The sequence below is a fragment of the Hydra viridissima genome, unplaced genomic scaffold (genome assembly GCF_058129835.1).
Source record: "Hydra viridissima isolate aposymbiotic clone 2 unplaced genomic scaffold, HvirCarnegie_v1 scaffold_10, whole genome shotgun sequence".
In the NCBI taxonomy this organism is placed as follows: domain Eukaryota; kingdom Metazoa; phylum Cnidaria; class Hydrozoa; order Anthoathecata; family Hydridae; genus Hydra; species Hydra viridissima.
In genome coordinates, this window is record NW_028324309.1 from 13456194 (window position 1) to 13475169 (window position 18976).

General features: G+C 28.5%; 2 protein-coding genes across 2 annotated transcripts; one reads left to right on the forward strand and one right to left on the reverse strand.

Moving 5' to 3' along the window:
- Nucleotides 1-372: 372 nt before the first annotated feature.
- LOC145180906 (uncharacterized) lies at nucleotides 373-8283 on the reverse strand. The gene is made up of 15 exons (XM_090100890.1): nucleotides 7909-8283; nucleotides 7558-7659; nucleotides 5912-6055; nucleotides 5664-5759; nucleotides 5336-5479; nucleotides 5160-5255; nucleotides 3630-3737; nucleotides 3377-3531; nucleotides 3241-3298; nucleotides 3008-3083; nucleotides 2742-2878; nucleotides 1587-1640; nucleotides 1068-1123; nucleotides 791-934; nucleotides 373-669 (listed from the first exon to the last, which is right to left on the reverse strand). The coding sequence occupies exons 1-15, from the start codon at nucleotides 8020-8022 to the stop codon at nucleotides 552-554; spliced, it is 1602 nt and encodes a 533-aa protein (XP_089957016.1). The 5' UTR covers nucleotides 8023-8283; the 3' UTR covers nucleotides 373-551.
- Nucleotides 8284-11075: 2792 nt separating this feature from the next.
- LOC145181874 (queuine tRNA-ribosyltransferase catalytic subunit 1-like) lies at nucleotides 11076-18884 on the forward strand. Its single transcript, XM_090099741.1, has 8 exons — nucleotides 11076-11335; nucleotides 11574-11642; nucleotides 13918-13971; nucleotides 14201-14480; nucleotides 14589-14727; nucleotides 17092-17167; nucleotides 17291-17485; nucleotides 18712-18884. The coding sequence occupies exons 1-8, from the start codon at nucleotides 11096-11098 to the stop codon at nucleotides 18862-18864; spliced, it is 1206 nt and encodes a 401-aa protein (XP_089955867.1). The 5' UTR covers nucleotides 11076-11095; the 3' UTR covers nucleotides 18865-18884.
- Nucleotides 18885-18976: the final 92 nt, after the last annotated feature.

Genomic DNA, 18976 nt, shown 5'->3' on the forward strand with positions numbered 1-18976 from the left:
CGAAAATATACAGCTTAGTAAGGAATCGACATCATTTTCCATGAAACGTTACATAAACAGAGACAAACACAAAACACTCTCTATGCACATGTTTATTTCATTTTTAAAACTTTACGGAACATAAAAAAAAGCATAAAATATATCTATATACAAACTCATAAGCGTTAATAAGATTAAAATACTCAAACGTCACTTTTCGCCGAAAATAATTCAGCCACTTTGCAGCTGTTAATTTTTCTGTTAAGTTTTTTTTGGTAAAATTTCTGCTAATGCAATATATTTTTAACTTCTAAAGGGTTTTTAATAAATGTAAAAAAATGTCAGCAATATCAATATAATTGTAACAAAAATCATTTTAAAAAATAGCCAAAATTTAAAGAGAAGTTTCAGATCGGCGAGGAAAAATCAAACGGTAAAAAAAAAAATTTTTTAAAAAAAAGGTAATTTAACAAAAAAAAGTTAACAGCTATAAATAAATTACTAAACTTAACCAAAATTATATATATATTAGAATAATAATTAAAATATAATTAGAGAACTGTACAAAGAATTTATGTTGCTGCGGCAATGTTTAGTACAACCGAGTCAGCCTTTGCACCTCTACTTAATATTTTCAAAGAGCGTGTCCTTGTGTACTTATATGCTTTGATGTAGTTGAAACCAAGCATTCTATTAAAGTAAAAAACGTTTCGATTCAAACAAATTTTAACAGGTATAATGATAAAACAATAATAAATGAAATACTTCAAAGGATAATTAATGGCTAAAACTACATAAAAAACAGTCTCACCTCAGCAAAAAGTACTCAGCAATCAGCATTAATATAACAAAACCAACTTTTAGTGGAGCTATTTTAATTCTCTGCCACAAAGCAAATAAAAGTACAGGCAGGGAAGCCATTACTAGCACAACTATAAATGTCTGTGCCCAAGCTCTAAAATTTTAATTCAAAACACATCAAAAAAAGGTCATTTGCGTATTCTCAAAATAATCTCTATTTACTGATTTTTCATAACATCCTGAAATTACAATAAACTGACTTAACAATTCCCTTCCAAAATAATCACCTGAATTGGAGTTTGTCAGGATTCCAAAAAGACGAATGATCACTTGTCACATTATACTAAAAAGAAAAAAGAATATAAATTATTTGGTCAGTATTTGTGATGAATCGGTCAGTATTTTTTGAAATAAATGTTCAGTATATTTTGTTCAGTATATATATAATTTTGGGTCAGTATTTTAAACAAATGTCAGTATAAAAAATTAAATTGGACAGTAATACAGATCATTTTAATTAAATAACTGACCAGTTAGTTAATTTACTGACCACTTAATCAAAAACTGATAACGAAATTAATTAACTGACAGTAAATATATAATATTGACCATTTAATTAAAATAATGACCATCTCAATAGAATAATGAAAATTAAAAACAAAAAATACTGACCGACTCATTAAAAATACTGACCCATTAAATGTCAACCAAAAGAAAATGATAATTGTAATGTAGATGTTGTATTTATTGATAGTAAAATCAACATCTACATTACAATTTTTGACATCAGACAATTTTGACATTACCTGCATTTTGCAAACACTGCAACAGAGAGTTGATGCATCTGAATTTTCAGGGCGCTAAACAAAAGTTTATGTAGTTTTTGTAACTTTTGTATTTATAACCAGTTTATAACAAATACAAAAGTTTTACACACACAAGTTGATTATGAGTTTAACAAATTCTAATCACTTTTTGACAGTTTATACTTTTTGTATGGGAAGTCAATTAATTTTACAAAACCTCTTAATTCAAGATCTCAATGTATTTAATGTTGATATAGCAAAACTGGAATCTTATATATATTTTTTCGCTGATTATGGTTACCAACATCATCAGCTCCTAAAATTATTTTATGCTACAAAAAAAAACATTTTAAAATTAACTGACTAAAATTTTAAGCGCAATATTTAAAGGTTGCATTCACAAAGCTTACTCCATATGCAGTGATTTACATTTAAAAAATAAGATAATTTTCCTCACTCAAATATTCAACAAAAATGATTATGACAAAAGCTAACTGGTAAGTATTGCAAACCAAATTATTAAAAAATGGTCCATAAAGAAAAATAAAATTCAATGCAAGTATGACACCCTCCATGCAGTATCACTACCATGGATACCATCACTGTCCCCAAAATTAAGAAAAATATTTACAAAAGTTGGATATAGATTAGTTTTTAAATCTAATCCTAATTTAAGATCACTGCTAATGTATAAAAACAAATACAAATTACCACGCAATAGCCAACCTGGAACTAACTTAATTGAATGTAACTGTTAAAAAAAATCCATTGGCGAAATGAAGTTACAAATTAGAACTCCAACACAACAACATCAAAAAAGCTTAAATGAGGGCAAACATCATCAGTCAGTTAATTTTAAACTGTAAAATAATTTTACAACCTGTAATGCTGGTAACCATAATCTAGTGAAAATTTCTCATAATAAAATAATTTCTCTATTTAGAGAACACATATTATCTGATGTTTTCTCATTTATATATATGTATACTTCCTCTTTTATTTATATTTATTTCCCCTTTTATTAACACTTTAAATAATTTCATAAAAAAAAACCATAAAAAGATATAATTTGAGGAAATATTTCAGTCAATTTTTTTAAGGTATCTTATGTCTTTTATGTTTATTGAATACATAATATAGTTATATATTACATACTTCTTGAAGCCATTTTTTTAGGCAGTCATGGTGAACTGACTTCATGCCTCCTTTACAGTTACATGGTTCAATGGTATCAGCTTTGTTATCATCATCATAACATATCCAACATACAGTTTGCTTACTCTTGTTGTCTTCTACATAAAAATATTTAATTACTAAAATTAATAAAAGTTTTAAAAGTTAACTCAACAGATAAATGAAATGAGACTAATGAAGAAAAACTAACTGAAGATACATATAAATTATTTTAGAATAAAGTAAACCTTCAACTAATATTTGAGATATTTCTGCAAAACTTTCATAAGATGCTCGTAAAGATGCAGCTAAAGGTTGATTTTCCTAAAAATAAAAAATAAATATTTTTCATCTAGTACTTTGACACCAATATTAAAAAAAAAATCTAAATGTTTATAAAACGTATGCTAAATATATAGAAAACTTTATAAGAAAAAAAATTACAAAAACAACTTTATATAAATATGTTAAAAGAACATACAAAGTTCTTCCGCAACAATAATAGTTTGCGTGGGTTCAATATCCATAGTTCATCTGGTCTAAACGTTTGAAAAAAATTTGATTTTAAGAGATTTTAATTTGTTTTAAGAAACCAACTAAAAAAACTTAAAATTTACCGAAAAACATTCCATAAACAACATGGAAACCACAAGGCACAACCAAGTTCTGCAAGATGGAAGATGATGTTCACAATGTTACGATCATTAATCGTTGCTTTTTGCTTCCAAAGTTCACCAAGAACTTCACTTGTTAAGAACATTGTCACTGCCAACTAAAAAAAATCTTTACTTTTCATCAGAAATATATAAAATGTATACAATCAAATTGTTTTATGATAAAAGACATCAGAAAGGAAGATTCAATTCTCACTTGCAAAGATGCTTGAGCAATCAATCCCAGTCTAGATTGAAAAAGTTGATGAATATTAATACTCTCCTCTGAAGTTGAATTCCTTTCAGACTTGAAAGCTCCTTGCACCTAAACAAAAATTACCCAGAATACAAAGACATTTATACCAACTAACATGCAAATACACTACAATTTATATCTATTTGAATGACACAGAGTTTTTTTTTTTCAATTCTTAAACTTTATATTAATTTTGTTTTGTTTTTTTTTCCAATTTTGGTGAATCAGGGTGATAGATTGGTACACATGGACAGATGATGACACAAAAGCAGTGGCTGTTTTAAGAAATCTGGAATTTCAGGAAGTCTGATGATAGAGGAACCTTTCATTTTTCAAGAAGATAATGATCTAAACCATGCTTCAAAATTTTGTAGGAATCACTTAGTGATAATAAAATTGAAAGAAAAATCCAATTACTTGACTTTTCCCCTATTGAACCTTTATGAAATGAGTTAGGCAGAAATGTCAAAAGATTAATGCCAAACAGTAAAAAAGGCATGTGACTAAAATTTAAAAGTGAGTTCCATAAAATAGACTTACAAAAATTGGAAAATTTATCATACAAAAAGCTGCAATATATAAAGCAGTTATTGCCACTAAAGGTGGGTACAAATATAACTGTGCCAGAAATGCTATATTAGAAATAAACTGTATGGCAAGATGATTTACTTTTTCATTCCATTCATCAGGTGAATCATCACAAACAAAAGATAAATTAACATAAATTTTTAAAAATTTTTTATTATTCATTTACCGTTTTTGTTTTTAAATCTTGCATTATTTGTGGTTTTACCTAACTTAACTAACCTAACTTTTAACTAGCAGTTCTCAGGTTTTGGTAACAATTTAACCACAATTTACAAAAATAACTTTACTAAATCTAGAAAGTTTTAAACAAAGAAACAGTTTTGGACAAGATATGAGCAAATCATATGGAATATTCTAAGATAAACTTTTACAGTTGATTTTAGAGTACTTTATATGATTTCCTCGTATCTCATTTAAATCTGTTTTTTTGTTTTTTTTTTGTTTTTTTGTTTAATAATGAAATTTCAATAAAGACATTTAAAACAAGTTCTGAAATTTCATTTGGGTTTTAAAACAACCAGAAAAGAGTGGTACTAAGATCTCATGAGTTTTAAATTTAGATAAATTAGTTGTAAAAGTAAACATTTATGGTGTGGATAAATTAAAAAAAGGTAAAATTAAACTTCAAAATAAAGAATCAATGATTTATTTATAACTTAATAAGGATAAAATGAGTAAGAAATGGTTGCTCTAACTAGCATAATAAACATTAATAATGATCATAAGGTAAATTATCCTGGCGGTTGTTCAATGACAGTTGACTATTTGGAGCCTTGTACACTTACATTTGTCCCCCCTACATATACAAAAATGTTGTAATAGTCATATATATTTACACAGAAAATTTCTTTTTTTTTTTTTGTACTAAAATTACATTATTTGCTTTAGAAAATTAATAAGTACCTTGCAGAAGATTTCAACACCATAAATGAGGAAGAATACGAGAACACAGAACATGAGAAAAGCATAGCCACAATTGATAATCACATTTATCTGAGACTATAAATTACAATAAATAATTTTTACGCTTTTTTTATTTCTAAATAAGATTTAATACTAAAAAAAATATGTGCACTTACTTTCTGTGGCTGAGCAAGAACATTGTTAGAAATTAACTGTGTAACCAACATCATGTAAACAACAAGATTGAATATGATAAATCCACTGACAGATTTTGTAAGGAACTGTGGTTTATTTGAAGACAAGCCAGAGAGATGGAATGACTAAAAATGAAGTTTATAAAAGAAATCCCTTGTAATTGAGTGAACTGTGAAAAAGATTTTTTAAATGATAAAGAAATTTGAAAAAGGAAACATAAAAAATTGAATGACATTATTCAAGTTATGTTCATCAAAAGTAAGCAACATTTAAAAACGCTGAATTTCATCATTATTACAATTTACTCACCTCAGCCCAAAAACATATGATCAATGACAAGCCAGTCATGACAAAAGCATAGTAAGTCAAAAATAAATTATGTCTCAAGGATGAAGGGATCAGATTCTAAATATTTGACATTTACACTTACAGTAAAAATACATTTTATACAGGAAACTTGTGATTTCAACATCCAATATAACAAACAGAAGTTGAAAAACATCAGTTGTAAATATTAAATTTCATTTTGGGTTTTTCTAAAGTAGTGTAATACTTACATACAAATCAAGTGTGAAATACACTGCACGAGATCCAGATGCAAAAATTGTTGCAACATAAATAAGCTTTTGGATTGTAAATCGAAACGCATAAAAAAAATTTCGCTTTTTGAGTTGAACGAAGTCTGAATAGATGCACATAATCTAAAAATTCAGAAAGTTAAATTTACACTAATATATAATGATTTTTTACAGAGAGGTTTGCTGAATTAGGAAGAGAAATTGTATTAAAAGAGAATCAAATCAGTTTTTGTCATGTTATTACTTAAATGTTGCTTAATGTAGCTTTTTCCATCTTTTTCAGGTTAGGAAAAATGTTGAAAATAACATCTCCCATCATGTCACATACAACCAACATCAATATTTCATATGTAATCTTATGCTCTACCATATTTCTATTATCTTAGTTTAATACGTACATTAGGTAATCCTTAAGTTAAGCAGCATAAAATAGAAGCATTTTTTTGCTTTTTACAACAACAAAGCAGATTCAATTACTTAAAATTTATCTAAAAAACATAAAAGCATAAAAAAAAAAACTTTTTAAAAGTAGTATTCAACTTTCTGACTATTTAATTACAACTAAGTTTGTTTAACAGGATTTTTGTTAGTTACATTTATTTATTTTATATAATTTACTTGATTTTAATCTCCCCTCCACTGTTAAACTTATTCAAAGGTGATAAGCAGACTACTTTTTCTTCAAGAGTATTTTACTAAATACAATAATAAAAAAATAAAAGTATATAAAAATATAGCAATAAGGTTAAAAATAGTCAAGTCATAATATTCCAGAGTAAGGAATAGCATAAGGTACATCTAGCTTGTATTTCACAAAGTGTTATTATGGTTCAAGTAGGAGGTGCTTGAGGAAAGTGTTTCAGAGTTTTTAGTAAAAATGATCTTTGTCAATGTAAGTATTTAATAAAGTTTTACATTTTAATTTTGTATGGTCATATCATAGAGTTTTTTAAGCCATAATAAATAGTTCTTTATTTTATGCCATTTAACTGAAGAATTATTACATTTTGAATAAACAGAATCTTCCATAAGTTCTAATATACTTTTCACACAACAATTAGAAAAACTTTCCATTGAAATAACATTTTAATTTTCAGTTTACTTGTAGTAAACTAAAATTTGAGTTTACTCGTAGTAAACTTGAGTTTACTTGTAGTTTCAGTTTACTTGTAGTAAACTGAAATTTCCATTGAAATAATATTTTAGTTTCCAGTTTACTTGTAGTAAACTGAAAACTAAAATATTGTTTCAATGGAAAGATAAAGTTTATTATATGAAATAAACTCCGTTCTAGATATATAGCTACTTCTTTTTTCTTTAGGTCTGAAAATATAGAATAAACTTTTATTTTGAGAAAAGAACATTTTTATTAAGGGTTCTATATTTTTTTATGTTTCTTTTTACTTTAGTAAAATAAGAAACTTGATTTTGAGGTATTACTATGTTCAGTACTGCATAAAAGGAGTATATTCATATGTGTGTATGTATGTGTGTGCGTGTGTGTGTGTGTGTGTGTGTGTGTGTGTGTGTGTGTGTGTGTGTGTGTGTGTGTGTGTGTGTGTGTATATCAAACAATGTATTAGTAATATATAACTCTCAAACTTAGGGCAAACATAATAACTAACCAGCTGTATGATGGCCATCAAACAAACAATATAGAAAAAGATCCCAAATGACAAGTAATAACCATAGTTTCTATCATTACAAGACCAACCAGAAAACTGTACCTAAAGGTTAAAATTTTGTAAATTTAAGACAATTTTTATGTGTCTTGTGGGTGTGTGTGGTTGTGTGTACATACACACATACACACAAACACACACACACACACACACACACACACACACACACACAAACACACATATACACACACAGATAATTTAAAGTTATAACACATATTTTAAAGTTAAAAAATATCAGACTATGATCATTTCTTATAATTTATAAATGATAAGAACCCTCTGTATGCAACATACCTCGCACGAACATCTTCCACCTACACATTCCCCATTGCCACTGCAATTCGCAGGACACATAACAATATTTGATAAAGGTAGAATACTTCCAATAAAATTTATTGAGCTGAACATCTTAGCTATTTCAATCCATTTGCATATTCAAGATAAGCGTAGTTTTCAACAGCTTTTCGCGACCATTTTATTTTGTTTTTATTTCATTCAGATTGCGTAATGAATAATCTTGAAATCCTTTTAAAAGTTGATAGGGGGTTAATCAACTGCTTAAATATTTTGAACTTTTGATTATTATTTTTTGTTTGTTTTTAATTATAATGAAAAAAGTTACAACCACAATAAATACCGTTTTATATCATACAATCATAATGTCATTGTAAAGTATGAGATGTTTATCAGCGACGGATTCAGAATTTTTTTAAAGAATCGGACTATTGAAAAATATATTTGAAAAAATCATATAAGAAAAACATTTATAAATAAAACTTCAGCGTTCTTTTTTCATTTTGGAAAAACGGCTATGAAATGGGTTTTAATTGTTCACATTTTTGTAAAAATGGTGCTTGCGTAAGCAAAATCTTGGCAAGTCAAAGAATATTAATGAGTACATTTTCTAATCAATGCACGATGGGACAAAATCGCTTTTTTTTTTTGTGCCAAAATTATCTTATTTGCAATTTATGATTATGTGCAAATTTGCAATTAGTTCTTGGTTTGTTTCTGAAATTTCGGCAAATCTTAATTTTAAAAGGTTCGTCGAACAGTGTTTCTGATCCTCCATATTTCGGGCAGTCAACGAGTCCCATTTTTGGTTAGAATGTCTTTGTGTATAGATTTTTTGTTATTTAACAAGAGCTTCGCGCCTCCTTTTGTTTGTCATTTTTGATTGGCAAGTTGTATGAAGTATGAATATCAATGTTGTCAATGTTATACATGTCTTTTGGTGAAAATACACATATACCTCAATATTGACAGGAGCTTGTTACATTTGATTTGGCAGAATTGACCTTTCCATCTATCAATTTGAATGGTATGTCTAATTCAAATGAACTTGTCATTAGTTAACTAAAAACAAGTACCTAATTAGAGATCTCATTTTTCAAAGTGGCTTTTCTAATGAATATTAAAATAATTTTTTTGTTTCAAATATAAATCTTAAAGGTTGATAATATAAAAGTAGATGACGGTTTTGGGTTCCTCAAAATAACAGTAAGGGTTTCTCCAACAAAAGTTGTAATTTGCTTCTTTTTTTAAATCAAGGTGGCTATTAACAGACATTTTCTGTTTAATAGTCTTCGTGATTTGAAAAAGCAATGTAAAAATTATCTAAAAAACAAATTTGTATTCATTGTTGTCTTTCCCATTAGAACATACAACTATACAAAAATTTATTAGTGTATTAAAGAAATACAAGTTTTAATTTTTGTTTAAGAGTAAAGCAGCAATAATATATACAACGAAAAATATTTTTTCATTGCAAGCATTTGTCAAAAAAAAAAGGCATAGCTATTTTTAATACTTATTATCATATTTACATAACTTTGATATTTTGGATTTGTAGTTTAAAAATTATTAGGAAATATTCGTGTATAGATATGAATTGTTTGTTACAACTTTATTCATGGCAAAAGCTGGCAAAAAATTCAATGCACAAAAGAAAATTTACATTTGACAACTGAATGCATTCAACTCACTCAAAAATCTTTGACTTTGTAAAACATCTGTGTGCTCGTTTATATTTTGATCATTCAAAATCGTGAGTTGTTACAGGATCATCTAGATTTAACCATCCTTGAGAAGTATTTATTAGATGTATAACATCAGATGTAATTGTAAATAAAAAATAACTAGATTTGGTTGAGGTGAAAGACGCAACTTGTGGAGTTGAGACAAAGGAAACTCTTAAACAATTTTGGTTAAAGCCAAATGCATTTATCAACAAATTTGTTAATGTTACAACAGAAAGTGTACCAGCAATGGTTGGCAAACATGCTGGACTTTTTATTCTATAACTGATTTTCTTGTGTGAGTAAAAGTGGATCAGATTTTTAATTAGCTTGATTGAAATGTATTTTATAAAATATTCAGGATAATTTGTAATTGCAACAAAATCACATTTGAAGAATATTTAATATTTTAAATTCGCTTAAAAAACTAATTTAGAAATTTAACATTTATCGTATATTTTGAAAGAATTTTAACAAAACTTTTAACAAAAGTTTTTTTAAACCTTGAAAAAAGCCTTTAAATATTAAAAGTTTAAAAAAACTAATAATAATTTTTTTTTTTTAATGTGAACTAAATGCAAAAAAAAAAAAAAAATCTGAAAAAGTTTAAATATGAAAAATCACTAAGAAATATGTACAAAAACTTATTTCAGCTTCGAGATGCATAGTGAAGCGCTCAGATTTCGTGAGGCAATTCAAACGCAAAAAAACTGGGAGGTTTACTTTACTTGATAATGTTTTTGACTACATCTAGATAATAATAGTTAAAAAATCAATTTTCTTCAATCTTCTTACATCATCAAATGTTAAGCAACGTAAATGAGTTTAAAAAATGAACATTGCAAATACAGATGCCACTTAAAAATAATAATAATAAAAAATCCCTAATGATACATAAAAAAACAAACAAAATATTTTACAAAAAGAGTAGTGGGACTGAAATTTTTTACAGAATTTAGATGCTTTGTGTAACAGGTTAAAGAGCTCTGAGCTGCAACTTCTGCGGTTTAGAGTCGCACAAAAAAGGAAAAAGACTCTTAAAGTTTAAGACGGTAGAATCTTAATCTTATGAAAACAATTAGATAAAATGAAATTCTCTTGAACAGATTAATATGACTGATATTTGAAAAACTATGCGTTCAAAAAGAGTATCTACAAAAATAGCAAAGTCAAATCGAACTGTTTGTTTATTCTTGTTTTGTAGTTACTTTCCTTTTGAATGCGTAATTTTGTATGACTCCTTGTAAAAAATTTTTCGGACCAAAACGTGAAGTTAACAAGGCTTTAGTTATTTTCTTTTCACACGTGTTTACAAAAAACAATACAGATTTTGTATAAAAGTTATTTTGTTCACTTTTAAAAGCAAATAATTACTAACAACTAATTTAAAGTTTCCAGAAAATTAGATTAGTTTGTTATCTACATTTGTACTATTCGTATATGTAACATTTATTACTTTATCTATGCAGGCTCTAGTATTTCATAAAATGTGCGAATGGCCGCTAGAGTTTACTGTTCTTGCAAAATGTTCAAAGAGTAGAGCAAGAGTATCAACTGTAAAGCTCCCACATTTCTCTGTTGAAACACCTATGTTCATGCCTGTTGGCACCCAAGGTACTATGAAAGGGCTTACTTGCGAGCAACTTATTAATCTCAATTGTCAAATAATATTGGCAAATACTTACCATTTGGGAATGAGGCCAGTATGTTATCAAACTTTTAATTGCTTTAAAAATTAATTAAAAAGTGTGTATGGAAATTTTTATTGATAATATGCAGTGATAATGGTTGATTAATATTAAGGAAAACATGGGTTGCTTTATTAAAAATTATAATCATTCCCCTACAAATTGGTAATACCCATTTTGGACAATGTCACAAAACTTCTTATTTTTCGTACTGTATTTTTACATTTAGTAATTAATATTTACTGCTCCTTAGGGTGCTGATATTCTGTTAAAAGCAGATAGACTACATAAGTTTATGGGATGGGATAGGGCTTTGCTCACTGTGAGTACACTCATTTTATTAAACTTTTTATAATAGATTAAAACTTCCTATCAGTTTAGTTAATGAATTGTATATTTTATTAGTAAATTATTTTATAAGATTTGTCCTACATATGAACTTAGTTTTAATACATTCGAATGTGTGTAGAGTGTAAATTTATAAATGTTATTTATGTTTAAGAATTTTTACTCTTACTATATTAATTTCATATTATTTGAGGTTATATTACAATCAGAATTTTTTATTATACACTAAACTGCAGAATTAACGTACCACTTATAAATTCCGACTTAATTTGAAAAATATTATGTATTTCCCAGATTTATCAATTACAAAAATGATAATAATGTTTATTGTTATGCCTTTTGTAGGTTTTTGTTTGTTTCCCTTATTTAATTTTAAAATTATAGCAGCTTTTCATAAATAGCATGTTTTGCTGTAATTAAACCTTACTTCTAAAAGAAAAGTATGTATTGGTTTTAAATTGTTTTAACAGTAGATAAGATAACTGTCATTTAAGCAACACACCTGTTTGCAATGCAGCATTCTAGATGAAATTTAAGTTGTGATGTGTTGCAATTGTTACTTTATCCAGTGAAGGATTAACAAATCACCAACTTGGTAGAAGATTTGGAGTGTCTCATACAACAGTCGGTAGGGTTCTACAAAGGTTTGTAGAGACCAATGATCATGCTAGACAACTTGGCCAAAGCAGACCACAAGCTACCAATGCTGTGGAGGACCGATTTTTAATGCTTTGAACACTGAGAGAACAGTTCACTACTGCATGAAGTCTCCAAATACAACTTGCTGAGGTTCATGGAACTGCTGTTAGTCAAGATACCATAAGTAGAAGACTTTGTGTTTTAAATTTATGATTTCAGGCAGCAGCTACTGGTCCCAGGTTGTCTGTAGACCACTGAAGAAACAAACTAGCTTTTGCAAGAAAGCATATGAATTGGGAAATACATAATTGGGGACAGATCTTCTTTACAGATGAGTTAAGGTTTTACCTTGTTAGTTCTGATTGATGCCCAAGAGTGTACAGAAGGCCAAATGAAATATAGTTTGCTTGTAACATTCGAGAAATTGCTTTATATAGATGCAGCTCATTGATGGTATGGGGCAGACTATCTTTAACAGCTTACATAGAGCTTTTTATTATTGATGGTGGATGTTTCATTTCTCAATGATACATAGCAGACATTTTAGAACCTTTTGTGGTACCTTCTGCACTGTACATTGGAGATGGATTCCTTCCTATGCAGAATAATGCTAGACCACATATGGCACATTGTTACTGAATACTTAGATAATGTTAACCTGTTGACAGACACTTGTGTCTATAGCAGTCAAAGCATAGTTCACTATGTGGCATGACAGCAATAGCTGTCTAAAATGAAATGGCTGTTTTTGGAAACTGCAGCTATAGCAGCACAAATGTGCATTTACCAGTTTATAAGTAGAAGCCTAGTGTCATGTTTTGGAAACAATTTTTTAGGTTGAATTTTATTTTCTACCTGTTACAAGAAGTAAAACTATGCTTCTAATATTCTAAAAGTTAAAAAAACATATAGTGTTAATTTTCGAACTTCACTTGTTCCTACTGTCTGTGAATGTATTAATATTCATGTTTTTGAGTGGCCAGTCTGCAGTCCAGATATGAACCCAATAGAGCATCTTTGGGGCATAATGGGGCGCTGTGTTAGAAGCCAGTATCTACCATCTAACAGCCTAGACAAGCTGCAAAAAAGTCTTATCCACATGTGGGGAGATATCCCACAAGAAACTGTTAGATCTTTAATTGAATTGTGCTGTCAGGCTGTAATAACATCAAGAGTTGGTAACACTAGTTATTGATAAGTCAAAAATGTTTCAATTTAAGCTGTATTAGTGTGCATAACAATGATAATCATTTTACTTTATTTTGTTTAATGAACCATATTTTTGGTTTTAGTTTTTTTTTCACTGTCCTCAAAGTTAATTTTATGATTATCATCAAAATAGTTGTGTTCATGTGTTCCATTCTTAATATGTTTGTCAAAATATATGATAATATTGACGACAATTAAAATAAATCAAAATGTATAAGTGGTGCGTTAATTTTGCGGTTAAGAAATATGTATGTCTCTTGGTCAAGTTTAGAACAAAAAAAGCGTTAAAACACATTTTAATTAATCTTAAAATTTCTTTTTAAGTATTTTTTGTTTATTATTTGGTAATTTCAAATGCTACCTAATGGCTAATCTTATAAAGCTTTGCTTATGATACCTAGGATAGTGGAGGTTTTCAGATGGTATCACTAATAGAATTATCAGAAGTGACTGAGGTATTTTACAGTTGTAGTTTAATATGTTGCAGATATTTTTGGTTCAGTATTTTTTTAAAATATTTTAAGTGATAATATTTCCTCTATTGGATATAGCAAACACAGGAATAATAAAGTATAAGTTTTTTAGTAATGATATTGATTCCATTACAAAAACATAGAGCTGTAGTTCATTTTGAGTATTGGTAAATCTTTCCAATCATGGCTTATATTTTTACTTATTTTTCAGGAGGGTGTGAAATTTCGCTCACCCTATGATAACAAAGACATTTTGCTAACACCTGAGAAATCAATAGAAATTCAAAATGCCATTGGAGCAGACATCATGATGCAGTTGGATGATGTAGTTGATGTTAAAGTAAAAGGACCTCGTGTGGAAGAAGCCATGCATAGGTCTATTCGTTGGCTCGATAGATGTATTGTTGCAAACCAGCGCAAACAGTACCAGAACTTGTTTCCTATTATTCAGGGGGGTTTAGACTTGCAACTGAGAACTACTTGTATAAAAGGTTATTAAAAATGAAAATCCTTGATTATTAATGAAAGACAAATTTAAACTCTATGTTTTTGATTATTTGGTTTTTTTATAGGATTTGGTTTTTAAAAACATTTTTTAGAGATGGTTAAACGAGAAATGCCTGGTTATGCAATTGGTGGGTTGAGTGGTGGAGAAGAGAAAGAAGAGTTTTGGAAAGTTGTGCATCATTGCACTGGACTTTTACCAAAAAATAAGCCAATATATGTGATGGGAGTTGGGTAATTATTTACTTAAATGACAAGACTTTACTTTATTTCTATCATATATATATATATATATATATATATATAAAATAGAAATTTGCTCCATGTTCCTCAGAAAATAGAACTCATTCTTACTTCATTCCTATTTTTAAACCTATTTTTGCATAGTAAGTGGCATTACTTTACCACATTTATGACTAAATGAGAGCAAATCTATTGTTTCACTAAGTGAACAAGGCTTTTTAAATGTGTTTTATTAATTGTTATTTTTTAGAAGTTGTTTAATATTTCTGGTGTCCTGCTGGCCTAGTCACCTCTGCATTTACTTTATAAACATATAGTTGGTATATTAATTTTAGCTCAGAAGTATGAGCATTATAAAAATATTATTGGAAAATAAAAATTTAGAACATAAGTTAAAAGTATGAAGACAAAAAGCTGTTCAACTTTTCCTAAAGGGCCATACAAAACACATTTTGCATTTATATTATTGCCATTTATTCCTTGGAACAAAAAAATTGATTCTAAGCCACTCTTAGGCAAACATTCACCTAGAGAAAGCTGTGATAATAGCTGATCATTATAAAACTTTATTATTACATTTATAAAATTCTTGTCATTAAAGTTAATTGATGTAAGTTGTTAGTCAAGTCATACACTATTTTAGTACATAATTACGCCCTCGAGAATTTTTTGTTTCTGTATAAAAGTTGTAAGAGAATTGAATAAAAACAGTAGAAAATAAAAGTAAACAAAGTTGTCGTATTAACAAAAGCATTCCGTAGTATTAATTTTAGTTGCATAATTTATGACTTTAGTTAAAAAATTTACTTTGTAAATAATAAACTTCAGTGTAAAATAGATAGAAAGTAACAGCATTTTGTTTTTTAACTGTCAAAAACAACTATCGCAAAAAGTAAGTTTCTTAGGAACTTTTTTTGTTTGTTCATGTTCTTTCAAAAAAAGAAATCCTTCTCTATCCTCATTCTGTTATTATTTTAAAAGGAACCAGTTCCAAGCTTCATTCCTCAAAAAAGAACACGTTCTAGGAATCTGTTCCTATTGAACACGTCCTTACAAACATTGATATATATATATATATATATATATATATATATATATATATATATATATATATATATATATATATATATATATATATATGTTTGGGTGTTTCAAATTTTTTCAATTTTGGAAACTCCGCTTGCCCACACCTGGAATGGTTATCTGGATATGCTAAAGTTATTTTAAGCTCAAAAGGTTTGATCTCAGATGATTTTTAAGGTCTCCACTAGTTCAATTTGTGTGTAAAAACCTGTCATTCTTCAGACGGCTGGCGGAGACCTTAAAATTTAACTTAAAAGGGTTATTTTTTTTCTAGATACTATATGTTAGCCTAGTTATCAATTTTAGAGTGTATCTTTTTGAAGAAAAGAAACTTAAAGAGAGTCTACCAGAAATATTTTCTACAAATAAATAAATTATTCTCCATTTTCAGTTTAGAAGATCGAGGGACAAAATAACTTTAACACAAAAGGTAATCTTCTGTGTTAAAGTTATATGCTGTACCACAGGACACAATAATATAGCAAAGTGTTCTGGTCTTTAACTGTTTAGAAAACTGCATTCTATTTACAGTAAAGAAACCTTGTATAGACAGATGTTACAAAGGCGGGATAAAAAATATTTCATCCAGAGATTTGATGCATGTATGTACAGAATTAATTGTTAGTTCAGGTGGAAATATAAAAGATTTTTCACTGTCTCATTCAACCATCTGGTGAGCTAATAAGAAAAGCATTCAGAAAATGCTGCACAACATAAGAGAGGAGTCAAAAGAGCTGCTGAGGAAGCACCTTTCCGCATAATAGCTTGATTTGATGGAAAGATTATAGAAGATATCACTGATTAGATGAAGGCAAAAAGAGTTTGGCAAAAAGAGTTTGGCAAAAATTTGCTGTCTCAGCTAATATTGATGGAGACATTAAACTTCTTGGTATTCTGGCTGTGGAACGTGCAACTGGAGCTCTAATCAGTATGGTACTTTAGCTAAGGTATTGGAAGACAATGGGATGTGTGATGATGTGAAGCTTTTGTAAAGAAAACATCATTGAAAATTTTTTTTCCTGTACCCTGGTTTTGTTTATGAGTTTTAGTGGTTGTGGTTATAAATTTGTCAATTTTGTCAATTTCTGAGTAAAGATCATTAGTATGAAAAGTTTGTTAAGTCTACAAATATTTTATGAACAAAATATGTTTGTTTATAAAAAAATATAGAAAATAGATTGATGTTTGTTAAAATCTTTGCCTGATAAGTATTATTTTATTTAAAGCCTTTTTATTTATGTAAACCTTAAAAAGTTCCAATTTACATTTTAGTTATGCAGTAGATCTTGTTGTTTGCAGTGCATTGGGTGCTGACATGTTTGATTGTGTCTACCCAACAAGAACAGCGGTATGAGAAAAAAAAGTAGTTCGAGTTTTTTCGAATTTTTTTTTTACATTTTGTGATTATATTTAATTAATAGTAGTTGTAACATACTTGTAACATTTAGTAGTAAATAAATTTTTGATGCAGAGATTTGGAACAGCACTGCATAGAACTGGTCAGCTTCATCTAAAAGCTAAGGAATATGCAACAGACTTTACACCAATAGATGAAAAATGCTCTTGTTCTACTTGTCAGATGTATACTCGTGCATTTATTCATAGCTTGATTGGAAAAGAGGCAGTTGCTTGCCATTTGTTAACAATACACAATATTAAATATCAAGTAAGTTTTAGTAATATACAGATTGTCTTCTTTTCGCATAAAATTACACTGGTTAACAAAAGTTGCAACTTTTTTTCGTCACATGAAAACAAATGTCAAATTTTGAATTTTTATTAGCGCCACTAAAACAATCAAAAGAAAACATCAAACATATTTTCGTAAAAAGTACAAAAATAGCTTCATTTAGAGAAATTTTAGTTTAATTTACAATAAATACTTATAATTTTCGTGAATATTTTGCTTCTGATAGGTCCTTTCTACGTCTCCAACAATATTCTGCCAGCAATCCTGGACTCTATTTCCCTTGGTAGTGCTTTCCATTAAGGAAATGTTCTGTTGGAACCTCTCATCTTGCTTAACACTCACAGCACCCAAATTTTTCAGAAAGAAATTTAGGTCAAAGTCCAGCATGTGTATTTTAATAAGGACATATTACGCCCTAAAGCTTTATATGACATTATACGTTCATTTATTAGGTCTTTGTAATTTTCCGCTTTATGGTTTCCTAGAAAACCTTAGACAACATTTATAAAAATTTCCAGGTGAGTTTTCCTAATCATTCAGTTTTTCTTCAAAGCTTTTATCCTTTATCAGTTCCCGTATTTGTGAACCTACAAATATTCTCTTTTTACTTTTTGCCTCGCTGAATTTAGGAAATTTCTTTTTCAGATATAAAAAACCCACTTTCATTTTAGGCATAGCTTTTACAAATTTTTTTTATCAAGCCCAGCTTTAAGTGTAACGGTGGTAAAAGTATATCATCAGGGTTCACTAAAGGATCATTTTTAACATTTTTATGGCCTGGAGTAAGTGATTCACGCTTGGGCCACACTTTCTTTATATAGTGACTTTTTCTGTCTCTACTGTGCCATTCGCAAATGAAATAGCAAAATTTTGTATAACCAAGCTGTAATCCAAGTAAAAGTGCAATGACTTTAAAATTGCCACAAAATTTCAAGTGTGTTCACTGTATTTAATTTTCTCAAGAAGAAATCTCATGTTTTCGTATGTCTCTTTCATATAAGAACCATGAGCAACCGGCACTGAAGGAAGTTTGTTTCCGTTATGCAGCAACACTGCTTTCAGACCTTTTCAGTTTTTGAGGAGTCTATGAACAATTGCCAGTGACTTGGATCATACTCAAAATTTGATGGATTCATTAAAAAACTTTTTTAAGAGATGTTTACAAATTTGTACATAATAAATATTTTTCTTTGAACTTTTAGATGGATTTGATGGCTGCAGTGCGTCAAAACATAATTGACGATACCTTTGAATCATTCGTACAACAATTTATGCTGAATTTGTACCCAGAGAAAAACTATCCACTCTGGACAATTAATGCTCTCACTGCTGTGAACATTACACTAATATTCTAAAAATAAAAATTGAATTTTAATTTTGTTCGTCGACATGATTTTGTATCACCATATCCAACTCCTCCAAAATATTTTTTTTAAAAGAATGACAAATTTTTTCAAATAAAATAAA